The following is a 14,498-nucleotide window of genomic DNA, read 5'->3' on the forward strand; positions in this document are numbered from 1 at the left end:
CATTTTTGTTTCTTCCACAATCTGGCTCATGGCTTGCACGTACTAGTTATGTTAATAGAATACGAATATAGTAACAATAATAGTAGGTAGATTATATACAACAAGTATAAGTAACTATTAAAGTTAAATTTGTAACTATAAAAATACGATTTCTAATACTAACAGTAATTTTATAAGAAGCTTCGAAAAATACATTTTCTATTTATTCTATTCTAATATTTATATAATATATATTATGTCACAGACAGCAAATTTAATTTGTAAAATAATTTTGAGTGAAAAAGTTAGATAGTAATTAAGTGGTTAATTACTGTTAACCATAATGATAATGATAATAGAAGAAGATAATGAAACGAACGCCGGTTTCTTAACAAATTTTAGCATTAAAATTCTATATAAGTTCTAATACTGTAAAAAAATGCTTTATTGTTTCAAAGTATGATATATACTCTACGCGTTCATACTTTAGCAAATGTATTTCTGTTATAAAATATTCTTTTCCCTCCCAAGAAAACACGTATCATTTCAAAGTATGTACGCTCCCTTATTATATGGAAGAAAGGGAAAAAGAGAGAAAGAAAAAAAGGAAGAAAGAGAGGAAGAAAAAACAATTTGTAACTACCACATCCACCACGTTTCAACCATCCTTCCAATCGGCGATGAACAAAGATAATGTACCATATACAGGAAAAAGTCCTTTGAAAGTAATGCCAAAGAAGAATGTATTGTCCTTTTTCTTACATGTCTTGCCACTAAACATTGTATTTCTGAGCTGCGCCAAACGACTGCGTTCTAGTCAGCCAATTGCGAAGGGTTTCCCTAATAAGAACTTTTCTAGAAGTGGGAATACGAGTGTACGTGTAAGATTCCTTGGTGTCTGGCTTCACTTTTCGCGCGATACCGTCTCGATCTACTTTGCAACATGTGTCAGTCGAAATAGTTAAATTTGATAGTTTTGTAACGTTTTATACCTACAATTAGACAAAATCATTCAACTAAAAAAAAGGCGGTTTTCGTTTTAAAATTTCCAATTGCACGCTATCTTTATTTTGAATTAACTGTTCATTCGATTTTTAGTTTATTCGGGAGAATATAATTACACGTGCACCGAAACACACACAAGATTGTTGCCGCTCCTTTTTATCTAGCTTTTAATATAATTTCCATCTTGAATTTTAAAGAACTGCATTCATTTTTTCATTTTCCCTCTTACATTTTCCTCAAATTAATGATTTATGAGAGATTTTAGGGATATAAAATTACACAAAACTATTTTTGTTAAATGATATTTTATTTTCTGTTCTTTCCTCATTCTTCGATGTGATTTTTTTAATATAATAAATTGTCACATATATTTTTTAAGTAATAATTTTTTTAAATGTGAATAAGGAATCATAGAGTTTTGTGAATCACAAATAATTTTATCTTTTTATTGTGACAATATTTGTGTGTGCGTGTTTATAAAAGATTTGTATATCTTCATAGGTATATCAATGGAGGTGAAACATAATATTTAACAATTGCATAACATGTATTTGGTGAAAATCGTAAGTATGAATAATCGATTTGATAAAGTGAAAGACTGAGTAAAATAAATCACGTGTTCGATTTTAGTAAAGAATTAAGTATCTGCTGAATAAAAGTAATCGGATACAACATTTTTATATTTAGAATGTAGATACTATTGCATTACATTAAAACAATAATATTTTAACTTTTATGCTGATGCGACTAAGACAGTTTTGTTCCGATATATCTGTGCCAAAAGAAAGCAATTTTTCCCCGCATAAAACATTTTTTTTTAAGGAATATTAGACTTATAAATGCTTTAAACACAAAATGAACTATTTTCAAAACAATAACTACTTTAGATGTATTATTAGGATAGTACTGAAATCGAAATCAATTCTGCGAATCAGCAAGTATACGTTTTACAAACTTAGTAATAGTTAACTAGAGTTTTATGTCTGTGCATCATATTGTATAATCTACTTCTATATAGTATAGTAAAGGTATGAAGAAATCAGAAGAAGAAAGCGCATGTTATGTAATTTCTATACCTTTTATGTGATAAATAATTAATCCGCAGTTTCCAAAACAATTTGTCATAAGATCGCACACAAAATTTGTTGAAGTATTTATAGTATTACACATTAAATATATGATATATGTTACTTCATAACATTTAGAGAAATTTAAAAGAAATTTAAATATTCCAGATATTCCAAATATAGTCCCTTTACAAACATATTTCAAGTCTCGACAAATTTTTACGATATCCAAAACTATTTATTAAATGTACAAAATATATGTGTGCAATTTACATGAAATAAAAGATAGCACATTAATTTTAGTTCAGACTTAGAAAAATTTCATTCTGAATTTTTGTTAACTATTTTATTTCATTGTTGCACTTTCTACCGTGCTTCTTATGCCGAAGTTTAATTAAAACTTTAGTGAATAATAAACACACACACAAAACCGTAAAACAAATTCTAAGAATATTAAATGTCACTTAATCCATAAAATATCCATGTCCAAAAACCAAACTCAAATATGTTTGAAAAGCAACCATCAATTTGCCTCGCATCGACTTAAATCGATACGAAGAACCTATCCCTCTTCTCACGCTGTCCCTGGACAAACCATTACTACCTCTACCATTTACGCTGGAAGAGAAAGAAAAAAATGAAAGAACTTGGTAGTTGTAAATCGAGTGATTCGCAGAAAAGACAGAGAGGAAGATCGAAGAAGCAGAAACCGACGTTTAAACTATTCACCAAGAACAGCTGGCCGAAGGTAATGATATCTCGCGACAGTATCATTAACAAGAAGATCAAAGATTCCTCTGGATCTCCAAGTTTGTCGTTTATTGAAGAATCTTCGAGCGAGCTGCAAGGAACGGAAGAAAAAGATGTCTGTCACGTGGAACATTTATATTCTGATGAAAATGCTACGAATTTCAAGGAGGAACTGGATGTTTGTTTGATCAGTAGCTCCAGCGAAATTCAAGGAAGTCTTAAAATGAGCGAGACTTCGAGAGGAAACGAGAAGGTTTTGAAAAAGTCCGATGGGGCAGTCGAAGAAAATGATTTTGATTGCACGCCGGAAGAAAGTGTAATTTCCGATACACGGGAACAACAGACGCCTATTTTTGTTGATTTAACAGCTGATGAGAAAAGCACGTGGAAACAAACGATTTTGAAGCGATTCTGTGATGTAAAGGCAGACATGACGAATGAAAAGGAAGATGAGAACGAGAAGTGCACTACGAACATCGCATTAGGTACAGAACATTGTAATAGGTGAAGATAATTTTAGTGGCACTATAATTGTCATTGATAAGACATGAGATAAAATTTAAGTTCTTTTTTTTAGAAGGAAGCACTTGTTAAGAGAGAAATATATTTATTAGTATGAACAATTTTTAAACGGTTTTTAAACAAAATATTTAAAGATTTTTCTGATTCAATGATATAACAAATCGAAGTACAGATGTACTCTTGTATTTAATTTGTTTATGATATATTGGTCCTATACAATTTCTATTTATAAAATATACATATATATTTTCGATTCACATTTCAATCTATATTTCTCCATAACAACAAGTCTTTCCTTATAATGGTACTGAATATAGAACACGTAATACTACAATCTATTAATTATGAATCACAATCGTTCTACACTAACTTATAATTTATTATAAATCAATAAATCACTGTTTATTATTTTTTCATTTTCATACGACGTGTTTGATCTAAACGTGTTTTTTTCAAAATTTATTTCAGTTTACATACTTATTACGAGCATACGTATTACGAGTTCTTTTGCAATCGGATCATCAAATATAATTAATCAATATTCCGTTTTCTTTGCGCAATTTGCCATTGAATTCCAGAACCTCGAATTATAATAGCAGATAGTTCAAGCAAATTAAATTGTAATGGAAACAACAGTTTAGCAACTGCTTTACGAGACCGTGGGCCATGCTTCATACCGGTACAACCAAATCGTTCTTTACCTATTCTTCCGGCACCATCCGTACCTACGAGATTCATTCGAAAAGATTCATCATCTCTCATCTTACCAAAATCTACCGTGGACGTAGTAGAAGTAGAATTAATGAAATCGAACAGTACATTGTCGAATAAAAAAGATATTATTTCTAAAGAACAAATAGCATCAAAAGATACCGTGAGCTCGATGGCTTACTTTGTTCCACAAATTTCAAGCGTGGAAAGTCTGAGTATGATAAAGAAAAGAAATGATAACCACATGGAACACGAGACTAATGTTAAAGAAAGAAGGAAGAAAAAAAAATCGCAGGAAGAAAATTCTAGACAAAATAAAGAGGAATATATGGAAAGTTCGATTAAAGAGTTCCTAACAAATTTCTGTGGCTCGAATGCAACTGAAGGCGTACAGAATCTTTGTACCGACAAATGCGTTAGAGCTGCCTCCACGACGAAAGGAGACGAAAAAAAGGGAAATAAATTGGTTCCTCCGTTGAGACTGAAGAAAGTTGTGCATACAGGTAATAATAAATAATAAAAAATAATTAAAAAGTTGTATTAGTTAATACGTTAAACGCGAATATTTATGCATTTATGGAAAATTTAAAACAGCAAAATTACATAGAATACACATAATACGTAAAAATATATAGAATATCCAAAGTATAGTCTTCGTTACAATATTTATTTAAGTAAAACGATTCCACACATAGAACATAAAAATGTAGAATTTGCAGTCTATGTATTATATTTTGTAGAACGTAACGATACAAAATTAATTATACATCATTGTTTGTTTTAATTTAAGATAATACGATTAAATAGAAAATCTTTTGAAGTAGTTCCATGATGGACGTGTTCAAAATCTTTTTATTTGATTTAAATATTATTTCTGGCAACAGAAACAGAGAGATACAACGATTCTCAAATCGTCACGGGGTCGGAACACGAATCAAACTATAGAATCATCACAGACACAGCGTCTCAATCACCACCTAGTCCAAATTCTAATAACTGGAACGATATACTCTTCGAGAAAGACACAGATTTTACCACTTTAAATACCGATAACTACAAACTAAAGTACAGGCGAAATAGACTAAAACAGAAACTGCGTGAACTACGAAATAAAGCTTTGGAATTAGCTAAGCAAATGGCGAGTGACTCGAACTCTCAACAAAATATCAGATTAAGGCAAGTGATGAATCGTTACGAGAAGCAAATAGAAAATCTATCAAAATTACATAACAGACTGTCTGCAGCCCTGTCGATCTCTAAGGAAGCGATTAATGAAAATAATGATAGCATGAGTTCTTCTGATAACAAATGTCCATGTATAAATTTAAACGAGAGGAACGCAGATTTTTCAGCGAATAACAGTTCTCCGGTGTCATCACCTGAACCACCTAAATTGTCACCACGATCATCTCTAGATTGTCATAGTATTCTGCCAGAAGAGGTTCGAAATAGTCCACCAATCTTACCAAAAATATGTTTAACTATCTCGTCGAGTCAAGACTCGGTGGAAGAAGAGTTACAAGTCGTTGAAAGGAAAGTTTGGCCTGTGAACGAAGAATTGATGAAATCAACGTTTTCTACAGATCCACTTCCTGGGGATTTAACTGATTCCGTGGACAAAGATGCTCCAGATATTGAGAAACATGTGCAGACTATGCCTGTAGTCCATAAAAATAATATCAATGTCGATATAGAAAGTTCTAATTCTAGTGTAAATAAGAGAGCTTTCAATTATTCGAACAAGGTTACTCAATCACCAGAGAACAACCATGCAGCCCGGGAAAAGAAAGACGAAAGAAATAAATCGACCAAAGGGTTTTCTCAGTGCCGTCTTGTGATCCAAGAACCAGAAAAAATCAAGTGTTTGGAGTTTCCGGATGTTGGACCCATAATAAGTTCTGTAGCTAATTGTGTGGAAATACCAACAACTGTTCAAGGAAACAAATCGTTTGAGGTAATATCTGCCAAACAGTTCTCTTCGTCAAGGGATCATACAGTACAACTTAATTTTTATGAATCCAATCGAGAGGAAGTACCAGTTTCGACAAATCATGAAGACAGTATAAATTCGCAAAAGGTTCGTAAAATATAATTTTCAGACAAATAAAATTTTATTTGTAATATTGTTTTATACTATACATAGTGCTGAATTCGTTTCAGGTTTCATCGAGTTCGGGTCAGCCAACTCAATTTGATTCTTCACAAACGATGTTGAATCAGGAAAAGCTCGCGTAAGTTAAATGAAAAATTAATATATTTTATTATCTATATTTCTACCTTACATTTTATGCATACAGGTTGCGACAAAACCGTAAAGGAGAAGAAATTATGGCTGATTCTGTACAGAAGAGTAGCGGAAATCATTCTATAACTGAACAATTTCCCACTCTTGGTAACTGGTTCGCTCGAATGTCGAAAAAGCAAGCTTCAATAACCAAACCCAAATTGCAAGCCACAGAAAATGTGCCGTTTGTACCAGGAGAAAACACTACACACGTAAGAGCAATTTAATAGAATTTTTCAATTTTCTTTTGGAATTTCTCTGAATATTCTGAATAATTTTATAATACATCGTAGCAAATTTCTGGGTCTGAAATACCAAAGATGGTTGGACCTAATATCAATAATCACATAATAAATTCAACGCCTCAACGCGGTACAGAGAAATGGCAATATCATCAGCAGCAGCAACTACAACATGTTGCGGCATCCGTGACTCTTTCGCAACCTGTTGCAGCAATTCCTCCTTTACGACCTGGTGCTTGTCCACCACTTCCTATGACTCAATTTTACCCGAATAATTATGCTGTAAGTAGAATAAGTCTATTTTAATATTTTCATTTCGGTAAGATTGAAAATGTTGAGGTAATATAGTTGATAAAATATTTGTATTTTATTACAAAAGATACAGAAAACTTATTGAACAGATTCGAATACTTATGTAATATATTTTTTGTATTACATTGTATATTATATTATATTAACAAATATTATATTATCTTGTTAATCACAGTATACCAATATTAATAATGTATAAATATTTGTGCACTGATGAAGTACAATCACGTATAATTTTTTGCATTACAGATCGATCCTTACAACAGTGCTGCCTTAAGTTATCATCCACCAATTTGTCCTTACGGTCCTTATCCATATCACCCACGATTACACTCGGGTTCCTTACCATTTCATTTCCCTGTGCAAGAAAGCTTGCGATCAATGCACCATATGGATAAACGTTTCCCCATAATACAAGATCCAGTTGTAAGGTATCCCTCACCATCGACAAACACTATACAACATTCGGGTAATTTGGAGTTTGATCGTCTTCGAGGAAACTCTACCACTAACAACATTGGTACCACAACTTGTTTACCATCGTTATTTCTATCACCACCGTCTTTATCAACTTCTCATCAGACCCTGCCTCGAAATTCTTTAATTAGCTATCCGACAAACAATCAATTTTCTCGAAACAGAATGATACCAGATGTTGTTGCCGCAGCCGCAGCCGCTGCTGTTGTCGCTGCTGCTTCCTTTGATAGGCAACGAGATACGTTGACTTATAATAGAACCGAAACGGATGCATTATCGCCTACTGGCATTCCAAATGTCATTGACAGAGAACCACCTCACGTATCGGGCGCTACCAGATCAATTATTAATCGTGACGTAACTAATCTAACTCAAGATAGTAATTTTAACAAAGAAAGTCATGAAAACACTAAGTATCAACAAATGCAAAATTTTGTATTCGACCGATTGGCATTTGTGAAAACCACAGATAATTTTGCGCAAACAAATTCAGTTATTAATAATGATGCGCAGTCGACGATGACGTCTATTGTTCCAACAGCACAATATCGAATGCCATTAATTCCTTCACATGCACAATTATCGAAAAATGTATTAGAAACTGAAACTAGGAATTGCGAGACACCGCATCTAGGTAAAGTGAATCGTAGTCCGAATAGTTCGCATAATCTGACATGTTCAAATTGTGGTATTATCGGACCAAAGTTTAAATGTTTAGGATGTGAAATGGTCTTTTATTGTGATGAACGGTGCCAAGAGAAACATTGGCATGTCCACGTACAAAGATGCCCAAAGAAAATGCCAAAATTAAAGAAAGTCACATAAAATTAATTAGGTTAGAAACATAAACTTCGGAATATTGATTTGATGCACAAAACGTATTTTATGTGGAGTAAAAAAGATATTTTTCTATAGTTTTTTCATACAAAAGTAAACATAGTTTTCAAATGTAGTATCATATAATAATGCAACAATAACAATAATATATATGTTTAACATTTTATAATATAACTTTGTTGTGCAATAAGACTGGTATACTTTGTATCATACACATCTAATATAGTAAAGCACTACTACATTCGCACACATATGTACCTGATACATGTTTAATAAAAAAATATACCTTGATTACTCACATTTCTTTCAATTATTTAAAAAACAAATTATATATCTTTCAAATCAGATTTTTTAAAACGTTACGAATAAAAATATTATTTTGTAACAAATATAAGAAAATTATAAAAAAGTTCTTATGTAATTCTTAAATGAGTGAGCATAGATTCAAAATTCATGACTATTAAAACTTGCTTTTTAATCCCTCTTGTTCTACCTTACTTGTAAGTTTATTTAAAAGTACATGAGCTTCCTGATAATAAGGACTTGTTTTATCTGCAACTCTTTTCATCCATGCAGTTAAATGAGGCCGATTCTCTTCTGGATCATACCCAACTATTCCTACAATTGAAAATTGCGTTTCTATAGTAATATAATAATACAATCTTTATTTTTTATTATTTGTTATGTTGTATATTAACCATGAAAATGGTTTATCTTCTACCAAATAGTAAAATATTAAAAATTATCTGCCAAGGCTTTCCTGATACTATTTATTTATTTTTATTTCATTTTCAGTGAATGCACATATCATTACTTACGAACTTGTTCTATCTCACACGACCCTAGAATATCAGCAATGCTGATTTCAGAACCAGTTAAAAAGTTTTTGTCTTTTAACCAGAAATTTTCTAGATTATCAAGTGTTTGCATCATGCGTTTTTCATATTGCATTAGACTTTCTGGGTTCATTGATTTTCCAGTTAATAATGGTTTCATGTACTATAATAAAGATTTTTATCAGTAGGGAGAACATCATTCTCTTGTCATTATCATTGTCTATAGACTCAATATCATTCTTTATAGATAAAAGAATTTCTTTACCTTCATAAAAAAGTATGAAGCACAATTTAGTCTTGTATTAAGATGCTGCCATTCAAGATATTCATCAACTTTAAATTGAAGTTTTAAGTCTTGAGGGTACCAATGATCAGCTACCTTAAATTCTCTGCAGAGATATCTCAAAATTGCAACACTATAAAACATTCAATGTTCTTTAATTTCTTGCAAATTAAATTATAAAATTATTTATATAGAAATATGTTAAAATTTATACATTTTCTTATTTAATGATTTTCATTTTACATCTTCATTTAAAGAATAAAGGTAAAAAGTTATTAAAAAATATCAATGACATTTATAACTTTGATTTAAGTTACTAGTTTTGAAATATTAAACATAAAAAATGAAACATGACATTATATTTGTATATAATTGTAAATCAAAATTTATATTTAATTTATTTCTTCTTGTTAATACAAATTATAAATCATACTAAAAAACAATAATACCTCTCGATCATGTTAAAACCATTGTGCTCAATAGCAGGTACTTTTTGAAAAGGATGGATCCTTTGATACTCTGGATTAAGATGTTCACTTTTCGCTAAATTTACAAATTTTCCTTCAAATGGTATATCACAAACTTTTAAAAATATATAGAGAGCTCTACTTGGCTGTGATAATAAATCATAATACAATTTGATACTCATATTTTTAGTAATAAATTAAGCTTACAAGGGTGAGAAATATGCCACCAATATTATAAACTTAAATAGAAAAAACAATTCCTGAAAATAAAAAATAATTTGATAAGATGATAAAAAATATTACTTAATATATTTTATATATGTATTTAATATATTTGTAATTCCACTTGTGGATTTTCAGATAATTCTACAAATTCTAAGTATATTTATACATAATGTTATCTAATCAAGATCTCTCTCTCTCTCTCTCTCTTATTAATAAATGGTAAATGAAGTCCAAAATTTGTTATTCGTTTTAATAATAAAGTTTTTTTACATGAAATAGCAAATTTAATATGCAATATAGAATTTAGATTTTGTAAATACTTGATTTTGACGAAATATTATTTAGATGTATGTTGGTATGTTATTAAGATAAATTTGTAATTACCTTTTTTTTATAATATAAAGATAGGGCAAATGTCACTATTTTATTGCTAACTGTTTGAGTCTATTTACTGGTAGTTAAATTTCTACAATAATTCATACTAATCCTAGAACATAAAAATATCTTATAATGATAACGATTTATCTATTTAAGATTGCAAAATTTCACATTGAAGATGACGGGATTTATCTTTGGCATTTAATGTAACGACGACATTCTGTCGCAGGTTGAGTAATAAATGAGATATTCCAAGAAGAAAGTAGAAATTCTACAAAAGAATCTTAAAGATTAGACAAATATAGAATCTTAAGTAACTAGGAAACAAGTGGTAGGCATCACCCGGTAGAGAAAATGGCTGACTGCGAGAAGGAGGAGGCTCACAATCTCGTAAGCTATTTGCCTTTACTTACCGTTTATCTAATCACTTAGGCGACCTCGCCGTCTCGCGGTTCGCGATGATAGTGTACCTTATCTATCGTCGAACTAATCAATTTACTCTTACTGTTTTTACTGAGACAAGTTCTTTGTGGTTATGTTCCCTTCAGTGAATGATTTTGTGATGTTACGTTTATTTCCTATTTACATATAGGAATACACAATTCAGTAATCTTGTTTCAAAAATTTGTGACAGTATTTATTTTCTAGTAACTATGATTGATTAAATCATATGAAAATATTCATTCAATACAGTTTTACAATTTATTGAATATAGGACTAAAATTGATACACAAAAATAATTTGTTACTTGGACATGAGTATAGTATGTTATATATTTAAATAAATAATAGCTGTAAGATATCAAAACTTGTAGAACAAAATATTAATTTACTCAAGCATGTATTTAATGATTATTTGTAAATACTTGCGTAACAAAGGATATGTATGAACTCCAAATGCAAAATGATGTAGTATTAATTCTTATTAACATTTTAAACATTGTCCACATTGTTATATGAAGCGATTAGAATTTAATTACAACATTTTTCAGCAAATGGAGTTTGAATGGGTGCTTCATGAAGAAGTACATTCTTCACTATCACAGCTAAGGAATATTTTAATGGTATTATATATTTCTGGAATTTATCATAAAACAAAGTAAAGAAATTATTATTTATATTATATGCATATATGTTGTGTTAATGTATGTTATATTACAGGAATGTGCACAAAGATTTCCATTAGCATTATTTGGCAACGATCAACATAATAAAACAGATAGATTTATATTTGCTGCACCACATGACCAAGTGAAATGTGTTGCTGTTTTAACTGGTGACAGTATTACAAATGCAGTAAGTGTCAATTATTTTGTTAATTTGCAGCTATATTATTATCTAAAAAAAATATGTTTGTAGGAAGTTAATTTTAAAGTACAGCGTCAACAAAATATTAATATGAGAACAAGTATACAAACTGAACATCCTTGGAAGTTACAACAAATACAAGATGCTGCTAATCATTTACAACAAGCTATTGCTCACATAGATAATGTTGATCGTCATTATCCATTTAAGACATCTGATGAAGTTATGCATGTATTAGGGAACATACTTGGTTGCCTCCAACGGAGTCGTACAAGTTTAATTGTTCCTAGAAAAAAAACTATTGATGATCTCATTAAAAGCCGTAATATGGTGAGTAAACATTTCTGAGGAATATTTGATTTATATTAATCCTTTACACAGTTAGGCTTGATATATTTCATATCTAAACTATCAATCTTTTGTATTGCAGAAGTCATTAAATCCTAATCTTCCAGAAAATTTGGCAATTAGTTTTTATATTCAAAGTTATAAACTAGTTTTAGCAATATACCAATTAGAAAATGCACATGGTAGTGTTAAGTATGAAACACAACAAGCAGAATGTAGTGTTCCATGGTTAAATGATGCTTTAGTACTGCTTACTATTGCATTACAGCTTTGCCAACGACTAAAAGACAAGGTTAGTTAAAATAAAACTGTTTCAAATTGTTCATTAACTTATTTGAAACATTTTTCAGATCTGTGTTTTTTCTCAGTACAAAGATTTTACAGTTGGTTCTCACGTTACTTCTACAATGGGCTGGTAATAAAAACATTTGAGCAATTAACCTTCAATTGAAAGAATAGTTGTGTATATGTATATTACAGTATATCACATTTAATGCTCTGGTATCATTTTTAGTAGGTTTTGTTTTTATAAACAAAATTTAGTTCTAAAAAAACACTAAATTATATTACATTTTCAGAAATAAGTTTTTTAATCATCTGCATATATATTTTGCTTGATACACTCTATTAAATTCGAAGATTAAATTTTACATAGCAAATTTTACACAAGAAAAATTCTTGTATATTAGTACAAGATCTGAGACTTCATTGTCATTCACAATTTTAAAAGTATTTTGCTAATTAGTTATATGCTTATATCTATTAGTTTGTATTAGATTTCCTTTGATTATAATGTTTAATCTTTTGTAGACAGCTTTGATCTAACTAAGAATAGTTATACATCTTTACTAAGATGAAATAATTAAGCACTGTATTTACTATATCTCCTGTGATTTTTTCGGAATGTTATAATAATTCCCTTCTTACTAGATATTAATGTTCTGTTTCTAAGAAAACGTATGCAAATCTAAAGCCATTGATTTTAACTATTTTGTGTATCCAATTATTATTTTAAACATTTTAATGAATTATTTATTTTACTTACCAAAGAAAGTACTATTTAGTAAGTGTTGACGTACATTACCGTGGTATGACGTTCCTTTAAACTTTAAACTGTATCTATGTATTTACATACAAATGTCTGAATTAGTATTACATCGATCATGAACTAGATGTTAGAATAATTGTTATTGATCGATGTTATTGTTATATATATAGCTCAGAAGCAATTTATAAGGATTTCAATACAGTTATATTAAATAATTAGAATTGCCTTAACTTAATAACGAAGAAACGCGAAATTTTTAATATTAAAATCGGTTTCTGTATTGAGTTAAATGGAAAGTTTTTATTTAATTTCTAAAATTTTATTCCTTCTATATTGTGATGTAAAAATTGTATATATGTATCCTATGTATGTATACATATTCAAGTATATGTCTTTTCTGCTGAAATTTTGGTATTTTTCAGTTTTATTTATTCTCATATTAATATATGTACATATATAGTTTAACTATAAATAAATTCAATAAATTAAATTGATTTACTTTCCATATAACTCAATAAAAAAGCAGTATGTGATGATACATCACTTTTACGTATTTGAATTATAAATGCTTTACTTTATTGTATTAACTAATCAAAGTACAGTCTGTCCTACAAACCGAAAATTAATTTGTTTTGATTGAAAATATATCTAAAGCACTAGTATGCTCTTGCTTAATAATAAATCCAATCTCCTTCATTATCGATTATAGCTTGACAACGTACCGATATACTTTTTACTAATTTTTCGGGATACGACACAGATAGCGATCTCCACATTTTTTTAATGTAGTTCATTAAAATTCTTAACTTTAAAATACATTTTCCTTTTAATTTGTGCTTCGTAATAGACCAAACATTTTTTATGCGATTTGTATCGAATGACTGAGACAATGATACCGTTTTCAGATTTCCATTCGGTGCAGATGTAGCTTTGATGTTCCAGATTATTTTCTTGCAGCGAAACTTAGACATTATAAATTATAAGCCAAGGCATATCTGAATGGATTGTATATGTTAAAATCATAATCTCTCCTTTATTACATACCAACGCCAGTATACTTTTGTATGACAGACTGTAATTTTTGATTTATGAATTGAAACAATTATAAAATGTAAATATTATTTCATAAGTGCAAAGCTTTTAAGTAGCTTGTTTTTAGTACTACCAACTAAATTTACTCATTTTTGTAAAAATATTACTGGGCAAGCCACGAATTGAATATATTTGCTTTATTTTAACTACTTATATGTTTAAAATGTTATAAATTTACACGTGCTGTGCTTTAGGTATTAAAAGTTTACAGTTTCATTTTATGCATCATATCTCTTTGAGTCTATATTATTATATTGTGTACTTATATATTATATTTTATTAATATCATTTTACAAATTATATTTTGTTTATAGTTACTTGTTATATT

The 14,498-nt window shown here is 29.6% G+C and overlaps 4 protein-coding genes across 9 annotated transcripts in view; 2 read left to right on the forward strand and 2 right to left on the reverse strand.

Annotated features, from left to right (window-relative positions):
• Nucleotides 1–7,662, reverse strand: part of LOC122571087 (cilia- and flagella-associated protein 45-like) — an 11,455-nt gene extending 3,793 nt beyond the window's left edge. For 2 of the 3 annotated variants that reach the window (XM_043734362.1, XM_043734360.1), the window contains exons 1-3: nt 7,522–7,662; nt 7,315–7,457; nt 7,134–7,230 (exon numbers count right to left, since the gene is read on the reverse strand). The gene's annotated coding sequence lies outside the window, so the exon portion shown is untranslated. Of the gene's footprint in view, nt 1–622; nt 1,169–7,133; nt 7,231–7,314; nt 7,458–7,521 lie in introns of those variants that run through there. The other variant, XM_043734361.1, reaches the window with a different exon arrangement.
• On the forward strand, nt 1,303–8,469 carry LOC122571083. The gene is made up of 7 exons (XM_043734348.1): nt 1,303–3,286; nt 3,902–4,537; nt 4,919–6,111; nt 6,195–6,265; nt 6,332–6,530; nt 6,612–6,842; nt 7,122–8,469. The coding sequence occupies exons 1-7, from the start codon at nt 2,689–2,691 to the stop codon at nt 8,172–8,174; spliced, it is 3,981 nt and encodes a 1,326-aa protein (XP_043590283.1). The 5' UTR covers nt 1,303–2,688; the 3' UTR covers nt 8,175–8,469.
• LOC122571093 (glutathione S-transferase theta-1-like) lies at nt 8,290–10,923 on the reverse strand. 2 transcript variants are annotated; one of them, XM_043734381.1, is made up of 6 exons: nt 10,789–10,923; nt 10,382–10,484; nt 9,755–10,032; nt 9,288–9,438; nt 9,005–9,185; nt 8,290–8,804 (listed from the first exon to the last, which is right to left on the reverse strand). In XM_043734381.1, exons 3-6 carry the CDS (start codon nt 9,952–9,954, stop codon nt 8,647–8,649), a joined length of 690 nt encoding a protein of 229 aa, XP_043590316.1. In that variant the 5' UTR covers nt 9,955–10,032; nt 10,382–10,484; nt 10,789–10,923; the 3' UTR covers nt 8,290–8,646. The 2 variants fall into 2 exon arrangements, with proteins under 2 accessions (XP_043590316.1, XP_043590315.1); XM_043734380.1 differs by lacking the exon at nt 10,789–10,923 and having other exon boundaries at nt 10,382–10,720.
• On the forward strand, nt 10,700–14,498 carry LOC122571092 (protein rogdi). Of its 3 annotated transcripts, none has more exons than XM_043734378.1 (6): nt 10,700–10,765; nt 11,367–11,438; nt 11,536–11,670; nt 11,734–12,012; nt 12,113–12,322; nt 12,381–14,496. In XM_043734378.1, exons 1-6 carry the CDS (start codon nt 10,730–10,732, stop codon nt 12,447–12,449), a joined length of 801 nt encoding a protein of 266 aa, XP_043590313.1. In that variant the 5' UTR covers nt 10,700–10,729; the 3' UTR covers nt 12,450–14,496. The 3 variants fall into 3 exon arrangements, with proteins under 3 accessions (XP_043590313.1, XP_043590312.1, XP_043590311.1); XM_043734377.1 differs by lacking the exon at nt 10,700–10,765 and adding an exon at nt 10,997–11,138 and having other exon boundaries at nt 12,381–14,497; XM_043734376.1 differs by lacking the exon at nt 10,700–10,765 and adding an exon at nt 11,241–11,283 and having other exon boundaries at nt 12,381–14,498.

Source organism: Bombus pyrosoma, linkage group LG9 (assembly GCF_014825855.1).
Source record: "Bombus pyrosoma isolate SC7728 linkage group LG9, ASM1482585v1, whole genome shotgun sequence".
Classification (NCBI taxonomy): Eukaryota; Metazoa; Arthropoda; class Insecta; order Hymenoptera; family Apidae; genus Bombus; species Bombus pyrosoma.